Genomic DNA, 15405 nt, shown 5'->3' with positions numbered 1-15405 from the left:
CCTTTGGGTTAAAGTCTTAAATGCTGAGCCCGTAGCCAGCAACCTTAAAGGCTACTCGGGTCCAGTTCATTCTAGCTGGAGGAGCCACTTGGGAACTGAAAACACAGGAAAACATTTTTTCTGGTCCATGAACAAACAAGAACGCTTAAATGAATCAGACACAAACTAAGTATTTATGGTTGTCATCTTAACAGGTTTCAAATAGGCTTCATTTTAATTTAACATAATTTTAAAATTATAGGAAAATAGTCAAAATATGAAAGTGCTTAATTTGCTGAATTTATGTGTTTTTGAAGACAATATGCAGAATAAACAAGTCAATTATTCTCACTAAATACATTAAAATTTAAGGGTAATATTTTTATTATGACTTGCTCTCCTGATACAGCAAAGTTATTGTTAAACAGTTATTGAAGGAGGCTCACTACTTCCCAATGATTTCACAAATTACAGCTTCAACCAGCTATAAAATAACCAAATCAGGCCGGGCGCGGTGGCTCAAGCCTGTAATCCCAGCACTTTGGGAGGCCGAGACGGGTGGATCACGAGGTCAGGAGATCGAGACCATCCTGGCTAACACGGTGGTTTCGTCTCTACTAAAAAATACAAGAAAATTAGCCGGGCGAGGTGGCGGGCGCCTGTAGTCCCAGTTACTCGGGAGGCTGAGGCAGGAGAATGGCGTGAACCCGGGGGGGCGGAGCTTGCAGTGAGCCGAGATTGCGCCACTGCACTCCAGCCTGGGGCACAGAGCAAGACTCTGTCTCAAAAAAAAAAAAAAAAAAAACCAAATCAGTTCTGATATAGCCATAAAATTAAGCCTGAAAAAATAGTGAAGTAAATCATTCCTTTAAAATCAAGTTGTTGAACAATATGTTCTGCATGATTCCATTTATGTCAGAAAAAATATATTTTTGTGAGTATATACATAGAAAAGGGTCTGGAAGAATATATACCGAACTATAAAGAATCTACATCAAAGTCAATAAGGGGCATGGACAAGGAGGGGAACGTTCACATTTCACTTTCTACATTCTTAGAATTATAGTCACTGTTACCTCCATCAAAAAATTAAAATTCAAAAATTAGGCCAGGCGCAGTGGCTCACGCCTGTAATCCCAGCACTTTGGGAGACTGGGGCAGCAGATCACCTGAGGTCAGGAGTTCGAGAGCAGCCTGATTGGCCAACATGGTGAAACTCCATCTCTACTAAAAATACAAAAATTAGCTGGGCATGGTGGCGGGTGCCTGTAATCCCAGCTACTCGGGAGGCTAAGGCAGGAGAATCACTTAAACCCGGGAGGCGGAGGTTGCAGTGAGCCAAGATTGTGCCACTACACTCCAGCCTGGGTAACAGAGCGAGACTCCATCTCAAAAAAAAAAAAAAAAAATTAAAGCAAACAAATATAAGCTACCTCCTGAAGTAGAAACCAGTATCTCTTCACCTTACGTTTACATAATACTTTACCCTAATGCATTTTATCTGCTGTTCTAAATCATGACTTACTTCAAATCAAATCTTAAGTGAAAATCAAGATTTTCTTTTGGGGGCGTTATACAAAAAAGACTGTAAAATTTCATTCTCTGAAAGTCTTTTTTAAAAGGAATAGATCGTACCTGGCTGGGATAGGGTAGGTGTGATCTGACCCGCAGCAAATGATGGCTGCTCAACTCTGCATCTCCTTCCCTCTCCCTGCTGAAAAGTGCTACTTGGCAAGGTCAGTCAAGGTCACCAATGCAAACAAGTAGTGGACAAACACCATCCAGGTTATCCAAGGTTCCTGAGGCCCAAAGCAGCACATGGGGTTGGGAAACTGATCACCTTAGAGATTTCAAAATCACCTAACAATAACCCCATTTTCCCTAACCACAGGGCTAAGGGACCTAATGGGTCAAACACATATGTGCTTTGGTCATCCACAACCCAGACCACCAGACTAATTTTGCTTTAGAACTGGACTATATCAAGTGTGAATGATCCCACTGGTTATCATGTGGGAAAAAAGGTTTAATTACTCCCTAATTGTCTGCGAAACAAAAGATTTCAAAATACGGAGCTCCTGGGGGAAGGAGAGTTAATAAAATGGGTCCTTGAGAAGTGAAGTGGGAAGCCTGCCTCATGCCATGGCACCCGCGATGACACAGGTGTACCCAGTGCTCTGCTGAGAGCAAAGACAATGTTCTCAGAGTTGCTATCAAAAAGAGGCAGCAGACTGCATTCTGAAGCATCAGACAATGGGTCACATGCAAAAACAGAATTAAATACACAAAAATAGCACCAACTTAAGGCAAGCCTGGGTAAGCTGCACCACATCAAAGAAAGAACACACAACTGGTACCAGATTTTTTCTGTTTTAATAGAGAGAAGGCCTCGACACCTGAAAGTTGACGGGAAGCAGGCATCACTAATTTCTCTGAGTTCACAGTTTTGTTAGAATGGTTTTGCTCTGATTATGGGTTTTTTTTTTGAGATGGAGTTTTTTTTTTTTAATTTTTTGGCTTTTGTTGCCCTGGCTGGAGTGCAATGGTGCAATCTCAGCTCACTGCAAACTCCACCTCCCAGGTTCAAGAGATTCTCCTGCCTCAGCCTCCCAAGTAGCTAGGATTACATGCACCCACTACCATGCCTGGCTAATTTTTTGTGTTTTTAGTAGAGATGGGGTTTCACCATGTTGGTCAGGCTGGTCTTGAACTCTTGACCTCAGGCGATCCACCCATCTTGGCCTCCCAAAGTGCTGGAATTACAGGCGTGAGCCACCGCGCCTGGCCTGATTATGTTTTGATGTATATACAGAAGCTCTTGCTTTAGTACAGAAACAGGCCCCGCTTCACTTCGACCTGTGGGCCCCCCACCTTCAGAAATGTCCAGTGCCATCCCTGGCTCCTCCTCTCGGTGGTCTTCCAGGATATCTACTCACAGCTTTCTGACTTGTCGCCCACCAGTCTCTAGCCCAAATACCCAGTCCTCATGGCAACTGACAGCACCAATTTTTTTTTTTTTTTTTTTTTTTTTTGAGACGGAGTCTCGCTGTGTCTCCCAGGCTGGAGTGCAGTGGTGCGGACTCGGCTCACTGCAAGCTCCACCTCCCAGATTCACGCCATTCTCCTGCCTCAGCCTCCCGAGAAGCTGGGACTACAGGCACCCGCCACCACGCCCGGCTAATTTTTGTATTTTTAGTAGAGACGGGGTTTCACCATCGTCTCGATCTCCTGACCTTGTGATCCACCCGCCTCAGCCTCCCAAAGTGCTGGGATTACAGACGTTAGCCACCGCGCCCGGCCGACTGCATCAATTTTTACAAACCTACACCCTTAGGGTTCCCATCGCAGGACATTCAGGCTTCTCCACCCCTTTACAGATGCCCAGAATATCCTCTACCCTACAATTCCAACAGGACGTCACTCTCCTATTACTTAAGAAAAATGCCTAAAATTCCAGCCCTTCCAAAAGGCCTTTCCAGATTGACCACTCAGGAGTTACTCTGGCCTCCCCTTCACTCCTCCTGCTAAATTGAAAACAAGAACAGACTTGCCTGGCCTCTCTCCTCCGGTAGACACCTAGCCTCAGTGAACACATCCTGTCACTGTCTTCCTGTCCATTTGCAAATTGATTGACTGTTTGTTTCATTGCTGGCCTTGGATGACTTCTCATAGAGGGCAGGGACGGGTGGTGTTTGGCAAAGCCTTGGTTGTCTGGAAAATGGGAAATGGGGTCTTCTGGTGAATTTAATTACAGGGTTAGGTGGAAACTTTGCTTCAACTCTTGTTATTATAAAGCCTATTATAAAGCTTTTTAAAATACATCTGACCACTTTCCAGCCAGGGTAGAGTTAATATGACTTAATCTTTGATTTAGGATCTTGCAGTGCCCCAGGCTCACCGTTCTCTTCTGCTACTATAATTACAGTTGCGGAAGACAGAGAGACTGAGCTGATGGCTGCTTGGAAGCTAATTTCAAGAAAAAACCCTTGCTACCACATCTTGTGATTTTTGCCCTTCTGAAGGTGGAGTTCAAAAATAAAAACAAAATCCCACTTAACTGAGGGTTCCAGTTAAGGGAGGTCTGCTGCCATGGTCTTTGTTAAGTGCCTGCCACCATGGCCCACAATTAGTCAGTTAATAAAGGGTTCTTGATGAGAGAATTTGGCAACATGTGATTTTCCACAAATACAAGCTTGATTTTGATGCAACCACTCATTTCTTTAAAAATCAGGGGGCATTCACACACAGGTGTTCTAAATTTCCTTAAAGTAAAAACCAACCCTTTACAAGGAATAGCTGTGTTCACTTCGAGCAGTAAAGAAGCAGGTGTCCACTCATGGCAAATGAGGAACTCCATTTTTTTTTTTTTCTTCTGAGATGGGATCTCGCTCTTTTTTGTGTGCGCGAGATGGGGGCCACCCAGGCTAGAGTGCAGTAATGCAATCACAGTTCACTGCAGCCTCAACCTTCTGGGCTCAACTAATTCTTCCCACCTCAACTTCCAAAGCAGCTGTGACTACAGGTCTGTACCACCATGCCCGGCTAATGTTTTTGATTTTTAGTAAGATGAGGTCTTATTATATTGCCCAGGCTGGTCTTAAACTCCTGAGATCAAGTGATCCTCCTGCCTCAGCCTCCCAAAGTGCTAGGATTATCAGCATGAGCCACCATGCCTGGCCAGAAGCTAAAAATATTAATCAAGGAGTCATAACTAAGGATGCACTGCACACCCGAAGCCAGGGACCACGAGAGGTCAGCAACCGAGACAGCTTCCTTCATTTCCCAGGCCTGGGCTAAGCAGCAGTGGCCTGGGCTCTGGGACTTACTTTAAGCCTAATCCCAAACTCATTATAATTTAAACCAATTTTCTGTGTCCAGCATCACCCCACCTAAACTGGTCCTTAAAACCACTGACAGTCATTTCTCCAGTCTGTAAAAGGCCCGCTGAGGCCTTTGCATCAGTCAGGACTTCATTGGGAGTAGAATGGCCTCCCCATCCAAATCCTGACCATTTCCAAACACTCAGCCCATGTCCTCTTCCTGAGTGTCTTCCCCAACAACAGCCACCTACACTGAACTTCACTTTGAACTCTGTAGGAGACTGTAGAGATGGGGGTCTCACTATGTTGCCTAGGCTGGTTTTGAACTCTTTAGCTCAAGTGATCTCCCTGCTTCTGCCTCACAAAGTGCTAGGATTACAGGAGTGAGCCACTACACCTGGCCTATGTAAGCTTTTTTTTTTTTTTTTTTTGAGACAGAGTCTTGCTCTGTGGCCCAGGCTGCAGTGCAGTGGCGCAATCTCAGCTCATGGCAACCTCCAGATTCTAGGGATTCTCCTGCCTCAGCCTCCCGAGTAGCTGGGATTACACGCGGGCGCCGCCACGCCCAGCTAATTAGCCAGGCTGGTCTCAAACTCCTGACCTCAGGTGATCCGCCCACCTTGGCCTCCCAAAGTGCTGGGATTACAGGCGTGAGCCACCACACCCGGCCACATATGCATTTTAAAATGTTATGCTCAGAAGGGGTCTATAGGCTTCACTAGACTGCCAAATGGATCCATGACACAAAAAAGGTTAAGCTCTACAATCAGACAAATGTGAATTCAAATTCAGATTCTGCCAAATTCCAGCTCTTTTCCTTTGAACATAATTGTGTTCAAGGGAAAAGTGTCTTGAATTTCCTTATCTTGATCAAGAAAGCCAACACAGAAACAACACCTACCTTGTGAAACCATTCACTCATCAAAAAATTAACCAGGCCAGGCGTGGTGGCTCATGCCTGTAATCCCAGCATTTTGGGAGGCCAAGGCAGGCAGATCACAAGGTTAGGAGTTCGAGACCAGTCTGGCCAACATAGTGAAGCCCCATCTCTACTAAAAATACAAAAAATTAGCCGAGTGTCATGGTGTGTGCCTGTAATCCCAGCTACTCGGGAGGCTGAGGCAGGAGAATCGCATGAACCCAGAAGGCGGAGGTTACAGTGAGCTGAGATCGTGCCACTGCACTCCAGCCTGGGCAACAGTGTGAGACTCCATCTCAAAAAAATAAAAAAGAAAATAACTGAACACCTGCTTACTTTGCAAGGCACAAGGCTGAGTTCTGGGGCTACAGTAATGAACATGACAGAGATGGTCTTTAAGAACTTTATACAGAAGGTCATGCTATGTAAAGTGTTTAGCACAGTGGCACATAAGTACTCTATAAACATTTTAATACTCACTGATAAAACCACCACATGTAGTGTTTAATTATATGCTGATTTAGATTGCTTTCTACGAAACAAATGTTGATTCATCAAACTCATGCCTTCTTAACAAGCCTTCTTAGAGGCCAGAGGCTCGGCTTCAGACTCAAAGGGAATAGCTTATTAGATGAAAGAACACAGAATTTGGAACCAAATGGTTCTGGCTTCAAAACCCTACTCTGCCACTTTTTAGCTTTGTGACTATGGCAGAGACGGGCAGCTGTCCCCCAGAATCTGTTCTCTCCTTTCCCTACAGTCATAGAATCCCAAGTTCTTCTTAGGACACATGGATCCTCAGGATAAGCATATTTTCTGCCTTCTTTGCAACTAAGTATGGTCACATGACTAGGTTCTAGCCAATGAGAATGTTAGTGGAAGTGATGTATATAACTTCCAGGAAGTATCTTTACATTGAGAGGTCCTACCCTTCACTAGCCTTTTCTTCCTTCCTGATGGCTGGGGCTAGAAGTCATCCTAGACCATGAAATCATCTTGGGAATAGAGAGCATGTACATGGAGAAAGACAGCAGGAGCTCGGGGCCCTACCACTGTCAGCAATCTATCTTAGGCAAGTCACTTTTTTTTTTTTTTTTTTTTTTGAGACAGAGTTTTGCTCTCATTGCCCAGGCTGGAGTGCAATGGCGTGATCTCGGCTCACCGCAACCTCCACATTCTGGGTTCAAGTGATTCTCCTGCCTCAGCCTCCCAAGTAGCTGGGATTACAGGCATGTGTCACCATGCCCCGTCAATTTTTGTATTTTTAGTAAAGACAGGGTTTCACCATGTTGGCCAGGCTGGTCTCAAACTCCTGACCTCAAGTGATCCAACAGCCTCCCAAAGTGCTGGGGTTACAGGCATGAGCCACCATGCCCAGCTTGGGCAAGTTACTTAACCTCCCTAAGTTTCAATCTCCCCATCTATAAAAATGTGATAATGCAGCCAGGTGTGGTGACTCACGCCTGTAATCCCAGCACTTTGGAGGCCGAGGCAGGCGGATCACGAGGTCAAGGAGATCAAGACCATCCTGGCTAACATGGTGAAACCCCGTCTCTACTAAAAATACACAAAAAATTAGCTAGGTGTGGTGGCAGGCACCTGCAGTCCCAGCTACTCGGGAGGCTGAGGCAGGAGAATGGCATGAATCCGGGAAACGGAGCTTGCAGTGAGCCAAGATCGCGCCACTGCACTCCAGCCTGGGCGACAAAGCGAGACTCCGTCTCAAAAAAAAAAAAAAAAAAAAAAAAATGTGATAACGCAAGGTATCTATCTTGCAGGGTTGTTTTGAAGACTGAATGATGATATAGGGCTTGGGTCACAGTAAGGGTTAGAGTTAGGAGAGCTGGTATTACTGCCATTATGGAAGTACCAGCAGTCTTGCTGCCATGAAAACTGTAGAAGATGGCAACATCTTAACACAGCCCTGGGTACTTGGAGGTAGCTCAGTGATTCTCACAGTTGAAAGGCATCCTAGTAGGCAAAGTCCTCCTGACAAGAATTTCCTTCTCCTGCACCCTTGTCAAATGGTCCCCAGGAAACGGAAGTGTACTACCTCTGGGACAACTATTAGGACAGTGGTGTTTGTTCATCCATAAATCACAATCCTCATCTCCTTCTTTCAGAACTCTTCTCCTGATTGTTCCAAACCATCTCACTTTTCTTTGCCTCCTCTTTCTTTTCTGCCTTTGATCACTCCAGCCCTGTCTCTGAGGTCACACCCATCAGTACTTCAAAGTTTCTTTCAATCCCTTTCAGAACCACCCTCTGGCCTCTCCCTTAAGAAACCTTTTCTAACTAACTGGGAAGTAAGACATGGCTTCCTCGGCCTTACCTTATTCAAAGAAGAGACTTCCCAAACTCTACAAATCAACTTCTCTCCCTCTGGAGCAGAACACAAATGATCATTTGCCATCTACAGGTTCTCAGATGTCCCAATCGCCTACATTTTTCATTGCTAACACTTTTAAAGCTATTTAATCTTGTTTGCAACATCAGCACTGGTCTGGGAGGTATAACTCTTCATGGCTACACAAAATCAAAGCATGCTGTATGTGTCTAAAGCTTATATTCATCTTTCCTGAGAATTTTTCTTCCTGTTCTTGCAGACACAAATCCTATGCTCTCTTTCCCACATTGCTGTCATCTTCCCATGTCATTGTCACTCATGCAGGCTGCTCCCAGACAGAGGCACATTTCCAGTTACCCTTCCCTTCCTACCACTGCATCAGCCTGCATTCTCTCTCTAATCTTCTGCCCCTCTGGCTACATCTGTCCTCAAGTAGAGACGTTACTACCCTCATGACTCAACCGGGACCAGGCTTAAGTGGCTTTGTAATTGGAACCAAGGGTTGTGGTGGCAGGGCCATGCACTGCCACCGCAACCCTTGCTGGGTGAGGCACCTAGGGTTAGGACAGAAGGAAACAACACACAGAGGTCAAGGGGGTAGGTACAAAGACAAACGGTTGGACAAAGACATAAGCAGGAATCAGTGTCCCAAGAGACAGAAAAAGAGGAATCTGATTCCAATCCCAGACACTGGCAAAGGACGGGTGCAGAAAAGCACAGGTCTATGATATTGAGGGAGATGAAAGTGTCTCCGAGATTTACCCTGTGTACCCCCTCACATACTGTCCGGGGTTTTCTAACCAAAATTGCCATTTCTAGAGGCTGGCACCTGCATCAGTCTCACTTTCAGAGCACTTAGCCTTATCCAACTTTTATAAACAAAATTTTATTCCAGGCATGTGACCTACATGGGCTTAAAACCTTAGAATTCTTTGCTGTTTTAAATTCATACTACACATTAATTCACATTGCACAGCAAGAATGCTGACACATGAACCAGACCACAGCAGACTGCAAGCAGGAAATAAGACCCCAACATGGGTTTTGTTCCCTCCCGAAACGCCTTCTACCTCTCCCAGATTAGGAAAGTAGTAGCCAGGCCTCCTTCCTACTGTACTGACAGCCATCAGGTGAAGAGAAAGATGACGTTCCACCAGTGGGGCTCCAAATCAGGCAAAGATCCACATGCATGCCTACAGTTCCAAACCTTCCCACGTTAGCCTGCATCTAGGCATCTGCCACTGTGCCCCTTTAAAGCCACCTTGATGCTCATTTTCCTCCATGGCACCTGTTTACACATGAAGGTGAGGGTGGAGGGAAAATGACAGCATCTGCCAGGTGCCAGGGCCCGAGCTCCACTCCACAGAGTGGCCCAGAGAGTGAACAGCAGGGGACCAGCATGCAGCCTTACATTTCTTGAGCAGCCAGAAGAAACAAAAGGCATAAATGTCACATTGCCTTGTTTTCCCATTGATGGCTACTTCTCCTGCCCTGGGCCCCACCCTGCCACTCAGCCCTCTTTCCCGCCTTAGCCACACATCCCATCCCACATCCAAATCTCCCCAAGGGCTTTCCTTGTTTGTGTCCTGTTGAATCCACATGAATCACTAATTGCTGATTTAAACCCAGACACTAAGCGAATGATACATACAGTACAACAAATACAGATCCAATATGAAGAGACTGGCAAATGGAGGGCTCCCTGCCTCTTGACTCTGCCTGAGCATAGAGGTGACAGGGAGACACTGCCTGTATCCTAGCCCACAGCTGAACAGAAAACTAACTAAACTCACTGCCGGTCGGGTGTCAGCATGTGGTAGGGCACTGGCACAAATGAACTCACCCACTGGTTCTCTAAGTGAACCATGCATGGAATTACCTGAGAGAGCTCAAAGGCTGAGACCTGGGTCCCACCCCACCAACCGAGTTTGGTTTCACTGATCTGGGGTTGCTGCCTGAAATCAGAATTTTTAAAAGCTCTCCCAGTGATTCCAACATGCACACGAGAGTTTGAGAACCACTGATTGAACACATCTATTACGAGTTTCAGACATTATTTAAGGCAGTCAAGGCATTTAGGACACCTTATATCCTTGAATTGTCACACCTTCCCTTGTTTATTGTTTCTGTCTTATTGATATTCAGATGTCAATCATGGTGAAGCTGGGATAGGAACTCAGGTCCCCTAATTCTAAAGTCCATTCTCTTCCCACACACCTGTTAACTACTTCAAGGGTATAGACAATGTATGGAAGCAATCTCCACTGCCAACAGATCACCGTAAGTTACGTGCAAGACACCTAGATTTGGAGATGTGAACCCTGTAGGCAACAATCACAATCCCTTCTGAATGCAGAGGACGGAGCCTTACAGAGGGCAGGGGGTGTGCTTATGGATGAGGTCTGAGATGGGGAAAGAGAATGGCACCAAATCCCAGCGATGAAGTTTATCCTAGACCTGAGATGTGTTCTAAGATAACACGCTGAAGACAGTGCTCATTGGCATAAAAAGAACAGGCAATTTATGAGCAGAGGGGCCTCCTCACTGGGGTGGGGATCCTTAACAGAGGTGTCAAAGGTTCACCCAGGGCCATAGTTTCTTCTTCCCACTCCAAGCATTCTGATTTGTGGGAGCACAAAAGCCAATCCTAAAACCTCCTCTACCAGGCAGCTTCCTTTTCTTCAGGCTCTCTTTCTCCCGGAACTATGATCTAAGCTTCCTTGGTGAGGAGACACAGGACTAGTGCCCTCACATTTTTAGCCTACAGACCACTCAGGTAGGCAAAGCATCCCTTCAACTCCCATCCCATTCGCTCCCATTTCCACCTCAAAAAAGGCACCATCATTATCACCCAAACCAACTTTCGAGACAGAGGGGAATTATGTTCCCACTCCCAGTTAGGAATCAACGCAGCCCAACAAAGAAGTGACAACACCAGAGCATCCATGTTTGTCATGCTACCAGACAGCAGCCCAGCAGCCATATGAAGTCCCTGAACCACAGATGTGCAGATGCAGGACCTCACCCCAGGGCCCAAGACAGACACTTTAAGAACAGCAAATGTTCCTTCTTAAAGACAACAAATGATATTCCGCCGCTGCTCCTGGATCAGAAACGGGCCTCTTCATACTCTACTCCAACCTGTGACACACACCGACCACCTCCCGGTGTCCCCCAAAGCCTAGTGTTGATGAAAAAGAACCACAAGAAATGACAAGAACCAAGAGCAGGTTAAACTTTCACATCGATTGCATTGATAAGCAGAGCCACTTACCCAGCACAGCCAGACAGCTCAGCACCAGGAAAAAGCGCTTCATGTCGGCAGCCTCCAGGAGACACAACACAAGGCGCTTCCTCTTCTTCCAGCTCCTAATCTCTCATTTCTGGCAATCCACTTATAGCTCCAGAGAACAGTTTTGGAAATAGAACTTAACTCGGAAAATGGGAACAGATTAAAGAGATCAGAAGGAGGGAGTTGGGGGGAAGGGGAGGAGTGGAGGCAAGTATGAAAACTCCCCTATGCCACAGGAAGGGTCCACAACAATTCCGAAGGCGCTCCCGGCTCCTGCCGCATCGTGTGCCTTGCAGTTTCCACTGAAATTGTAGACTGTAGTGGATTAATCCTCCAGGATCAGGGAAAAAAGAGTCTGAGAAAATCCTTTCATCCACTGATTATACAGAAATGTCCTTGGCTTCCCAGTGAAGGTGTCTGTGATCTCCCTCATTCAGATTCCCCAAAGAGAACAAGGCAGGTTTCGTCAAAACCTTTGACGGCCAAATCACCCTGCCTGACATCAACCGTTTGGGTTTCTTCACCAAAAAGTCCATTTCCATCCATGGTGGTAGGTCACGGAGGCGCCACCTGCCCCACGCCTGCCTAGGGCACACGAAGCAAGTTGGCTTTCGGCAGCCCTGAAGCGGTCCCCCAGCGCCAGCAGATTTCTAAAACAAACACAACAGAGATTTTTATCAAAGGCAAGACTGCAAAACCCACTGGGGCTGAGCGCTGAGCTGGTCCGGACACCTGGGTCCGGTTCCTGGACCAGGACAGTCAACCTCTGCATTCTGACCTTGGGCAAGTCGCTATCTTTCCCTCCGCCTCAGTTTCCCTGCCCAGAGCAGGGCAACAGTGGGAAGCCCGATTGTTCCTGAAATACTTTCACCAAATGCTTCACTCCTGGGAATTCCCGTCACCTCCTACCGAGTCCGGGCGCCGCAGGTAGCCCCACCCTCCGCCAGGGCAAATCGGGAAGGGGCTCCGCGGTGGGGCCGCGACTCCCGGCCCCCGCCCCAACCGTGGGAGCTCTGCGCGCGACGCGTCCCAGGTGGCCCCGCTATTGTTTTACCTTCCAGGGTGTTTATTTCTCGCTGATTGTAAAGAAAAGAGACCGGGGAAGAAGGGAGTCCGGGGCTCCGCTTTCCGCTGCCGGAGCGCGCTCGCCGCGTGCCCGCCCAGCCAGGGGAGGGGTCTCGGGCCCGACCCCGAGCGGAGCCGGCGCGGGCCCGCTCCCCACTCCCCACTGCCCCCTCCCCACCTCCCTCTCCGGGGCCCCCCGGCTCCCCTCGCTGCAGCCCTCTCCGGGCGCTGCCCGCGCCCCCGCCGAGCCTGACCTCGCCCGTGGCCCTCTCCCTCCGCGCGCGTCCGTCCGTCCGTTGGTCCGTCCGGGCGCACGCCTCAGGGGACGCGCCGCTTCCTCTTCTCCCGCAACGGCACCAGCAGCCGCGCTGCGGCCCCTCCCGAGTCCCCGCCCCTCCAGCTCCAGCCCGGCCCGCTGCACTCGGCTAGGCTAGCGCGGGGCCAGGGCGGCGGCCACGGAGAGCGGCCCGGTCCCGCCCCCGGCCCCGCCCCCGGAGACGCGAGTCCGGGCCCCGGGCCTGGAGGGGGCACGCGAGTGGCCGGGGCCACCGGAGGACCTGGGCAGCGCTGGCGTGTGGGCCGAGGAGCCCGCAAAGTTAATCAGGGCTTCACACCCAGACTCCGGGGCCGCCTACGAGATGTACAGGCCCTTCCCAAAGCCCAGCCGGCGACCCATAACCTGGGAAACCCGCGGCACTGAAGCTCGTCCTTTCTCCTGGAAACAAAAACAAAGCCCTTTGCTGGAGACTTGAATCTATTCATGCAGTGGAACCCCATATTGCACTTCACTCTTGGATAGAATTTGGACTCTAGAAACAGCCTGGGTTCTAAAGCCGGTTCTTCCACTTCCTAGCTGTGGCCCTTGGCCAAGTTACTTAACCTCTCTGTGCCTCAATTTCCCCATCTGTTCTGTGGAAGAAATAACCCCTACTTAAGAAGGTTATGTGAGAAGTCTGTGACATACTTGTAAAACATTTAGAATGGTGCCTGATACATCATAAGTGGTCAGTAAATATAAGCTATTATTATTTTATGACCAACCGCCCTGTAAAGCAAGTGCTTTTTCATTCCCTCACTACTTACCCAACACGCACAACCTGCTGGGTAGACACCGTCACGAGGCGACCAAAGCAGAATAGACCGCCCTGCCCTCATGGAACTTGCAGTCTAGTGGGGACACAGACCATAAAATAGACATGACAAGAAAAGTACAGTGCTGAGGAAGAAAATGCAGACCCCAACCCTGTGTTTTTGGGTGAGGGGCGAGGAGGAGGAAGCTTTGGTCCGGGTAGGTCCCAGGCTTCTCAGAGGAAAGGAAAACTCGGTTGAATGCCAAGGAGCAGAAGGCAGCAGCAGAGGAGACAGAGGGGAGGTAAGGAATCGCAGACTGAAGAAACAGCACCTCTGCGGGCCAAGAAAGGAGCCCGGTTAGAGGACCAGGACGCTCTGCTGGACCCAAACTTGACTGTAGGGGAGAAGTGACAAGAAATGAGCTGAGAAGAAATCGGGTGCCAGAAGCTAGAGGGCATTGTATGGTGTATTAAGGGGTTGGGACCATAAGGAAGTTACTGAAGGTGTTGAGTAAGGGACTATGATTATCAGATATATGTTTTATTTTTCATTTTATTTTAAGAGACAGGTTCTCACTCTGTCACCCAGGCTGGAATGCAGTGGTGCAATCTTGGCTCACTGCACCCTCTGCCTCCCAGGATCAAGTGATTCTCCCGCCTCAGCCTCCCAAGTCACTGGGACTACAGGCGTGCACCACCACACCCGGCTAATTTTTGTACTTTTAGTAGAGATGGTGTTTCACCATGTTGGCCAGCCTGGTCTTGAACTCCTGACCTGGTGATCTGCCCACTTCAGCCTCCCAAAGTTCTGAGATTACAGGCATGAGCCACTGTGCCCTGCCAGGAATCTTTCCCTGTGCGTTAATTATTACCTCTTTCCCAGAGACACCCATGACTCTGGCAGTTCTCAGTTCCCATCTGCTAGACTCCTTCATTTATTTATTGAGCACCTACTATGTGTCAAGAAAAGTCTCTGCTCTGGTGAAGCATACATTCTAGTGGGAAACACAGACAATGAAACAAGTATATAATACAATGTAACATGTTCTGAAGAGAAGTGGAGTAAAGAAATGTGTGGTCAGGCACAGTGGCTCATGCCTGTAATCCCAGCACCTTGCAAGGCCAAGGCAGATGGATGACTTGAGGTCAGGAGTTCGAGACCAGCCTGGTCAACATGGCAAAACCCTGTCTCTACAAAAAATACAAAATTAGCCAGCCGTGGTGGCCCACACCTGTGGTCCCAGCTACTTGGGAGGCTGAGGCATGAGAATTGCTTGAACCTGGGAGGCAGAGGTTGCAGCGAGCTGAGATCACACCACTGCGGTCCAGCCTGGGCAACAGAGCGAGAGTATCTCCAAAACAAACAAACAAACAAAAAACAGAAAAGAAAAGAAATAGTGTGTATGTTTGGGGGTTACAGTGGGAAGAAGGACTCTTTTCTAGGTGAGGTGGTCGGAAAAGACCTCTCAGAGGAAGTGACATTTGAGCAGAGACCTGAGTACAGGGAGCGTGTGAGCGCTGGAGATTTCTGGAGGCAGAACATTCCAAGCACAGGGAACAGCAAGTGCAAAGCCCCGTAACATGCTCAGAAAATTAAAGGTGCGTTAGTGTGTCTGAAACGGCATAAAAGAGAAGGAGAAGGAGGAGTGTGATCAGAGAGGTCAAAGAGGCCAAATCTAGTAGGACCTTCAAACCTGAGGAGCTTGGGTCACTCTGGCTGCTGGGTAAGAATAGAGCATCAGGTGGTAGGAGTGGACAAGGGACACTGAATGGGAGGTTCTTTCCATTGCGCAGGTGAGAGATGATCATGGCTTAAACTAGGGTGGTGCTGATGCAGGTCGTGGAAGTGGGTGGAGTCTGGAAGCATTTAGAAAGCAAAGTCAATGAAATTCTCTAAAGAATTGAATATGGAG

At 48.1% G+C, this 15405-nt stretch overlaps 1 protein-coding gene across 3 annotated transcripts in view; it reads right to left on the bottom strand.

Annotated features, from left to right (window-relative positions):
- Positions 1 to 12909, bottom strand: part of IGSF3 (immunoglobulin superfamily member 3) — a 94234-nt gene extending 81325 nt beyond the window's left edge. Inside the window, exons 1-2 of one of the 3 annotated variants that reach the window (XM_037998045.2) lie at positions 12677 to 12909; positions 11340 to 12007 (exon numbers count right to left, since the gene is read on the bottom strand). In XM_037998045.2, the coding sequence (XP_037853973.2) occupies positions 11340 to 11382 (43 nt within the window). In that variant the 5' untranslated portion in view covers positions 11383 to 12007; positions 12677 to 12909. Of the gene's footprint in view, positions 1 to 11339; positions 12008 to 12411; positions 12551 to 12676 lie in introns of those variants that run through there. The other 2 variants (XM_007977429.3, XM_037998046.2) reach the window with 2 other exon arrangements.
- Between the last annotated feature and the right edge of the window lie 2496 nt (positions 12910 to 15405).

The sequence above is a fragment of the Chlorocebus sabaeus genome, chromosome 20, assembly GCF_047675955.1.
Source record: "Chlorocebus sabaeus isolate Y175 chromosome 20, mChlSab1.0.hap1, whole genome shotgun sequence".
In the NCBI taxonomy this organism is placed as follows: domain Eukaryota; kingdom Metazoa; phylum Chordata; class Mammalia; order Primates; family Cercopithecidae; genus Chlorocebus; species Chlorocebus sabaeus.
The sequence above is the reverse complement of the archived record's forward strand: the minus strand, read 5'-3'. Positions and strand labels throughout refer to the sequence as shown.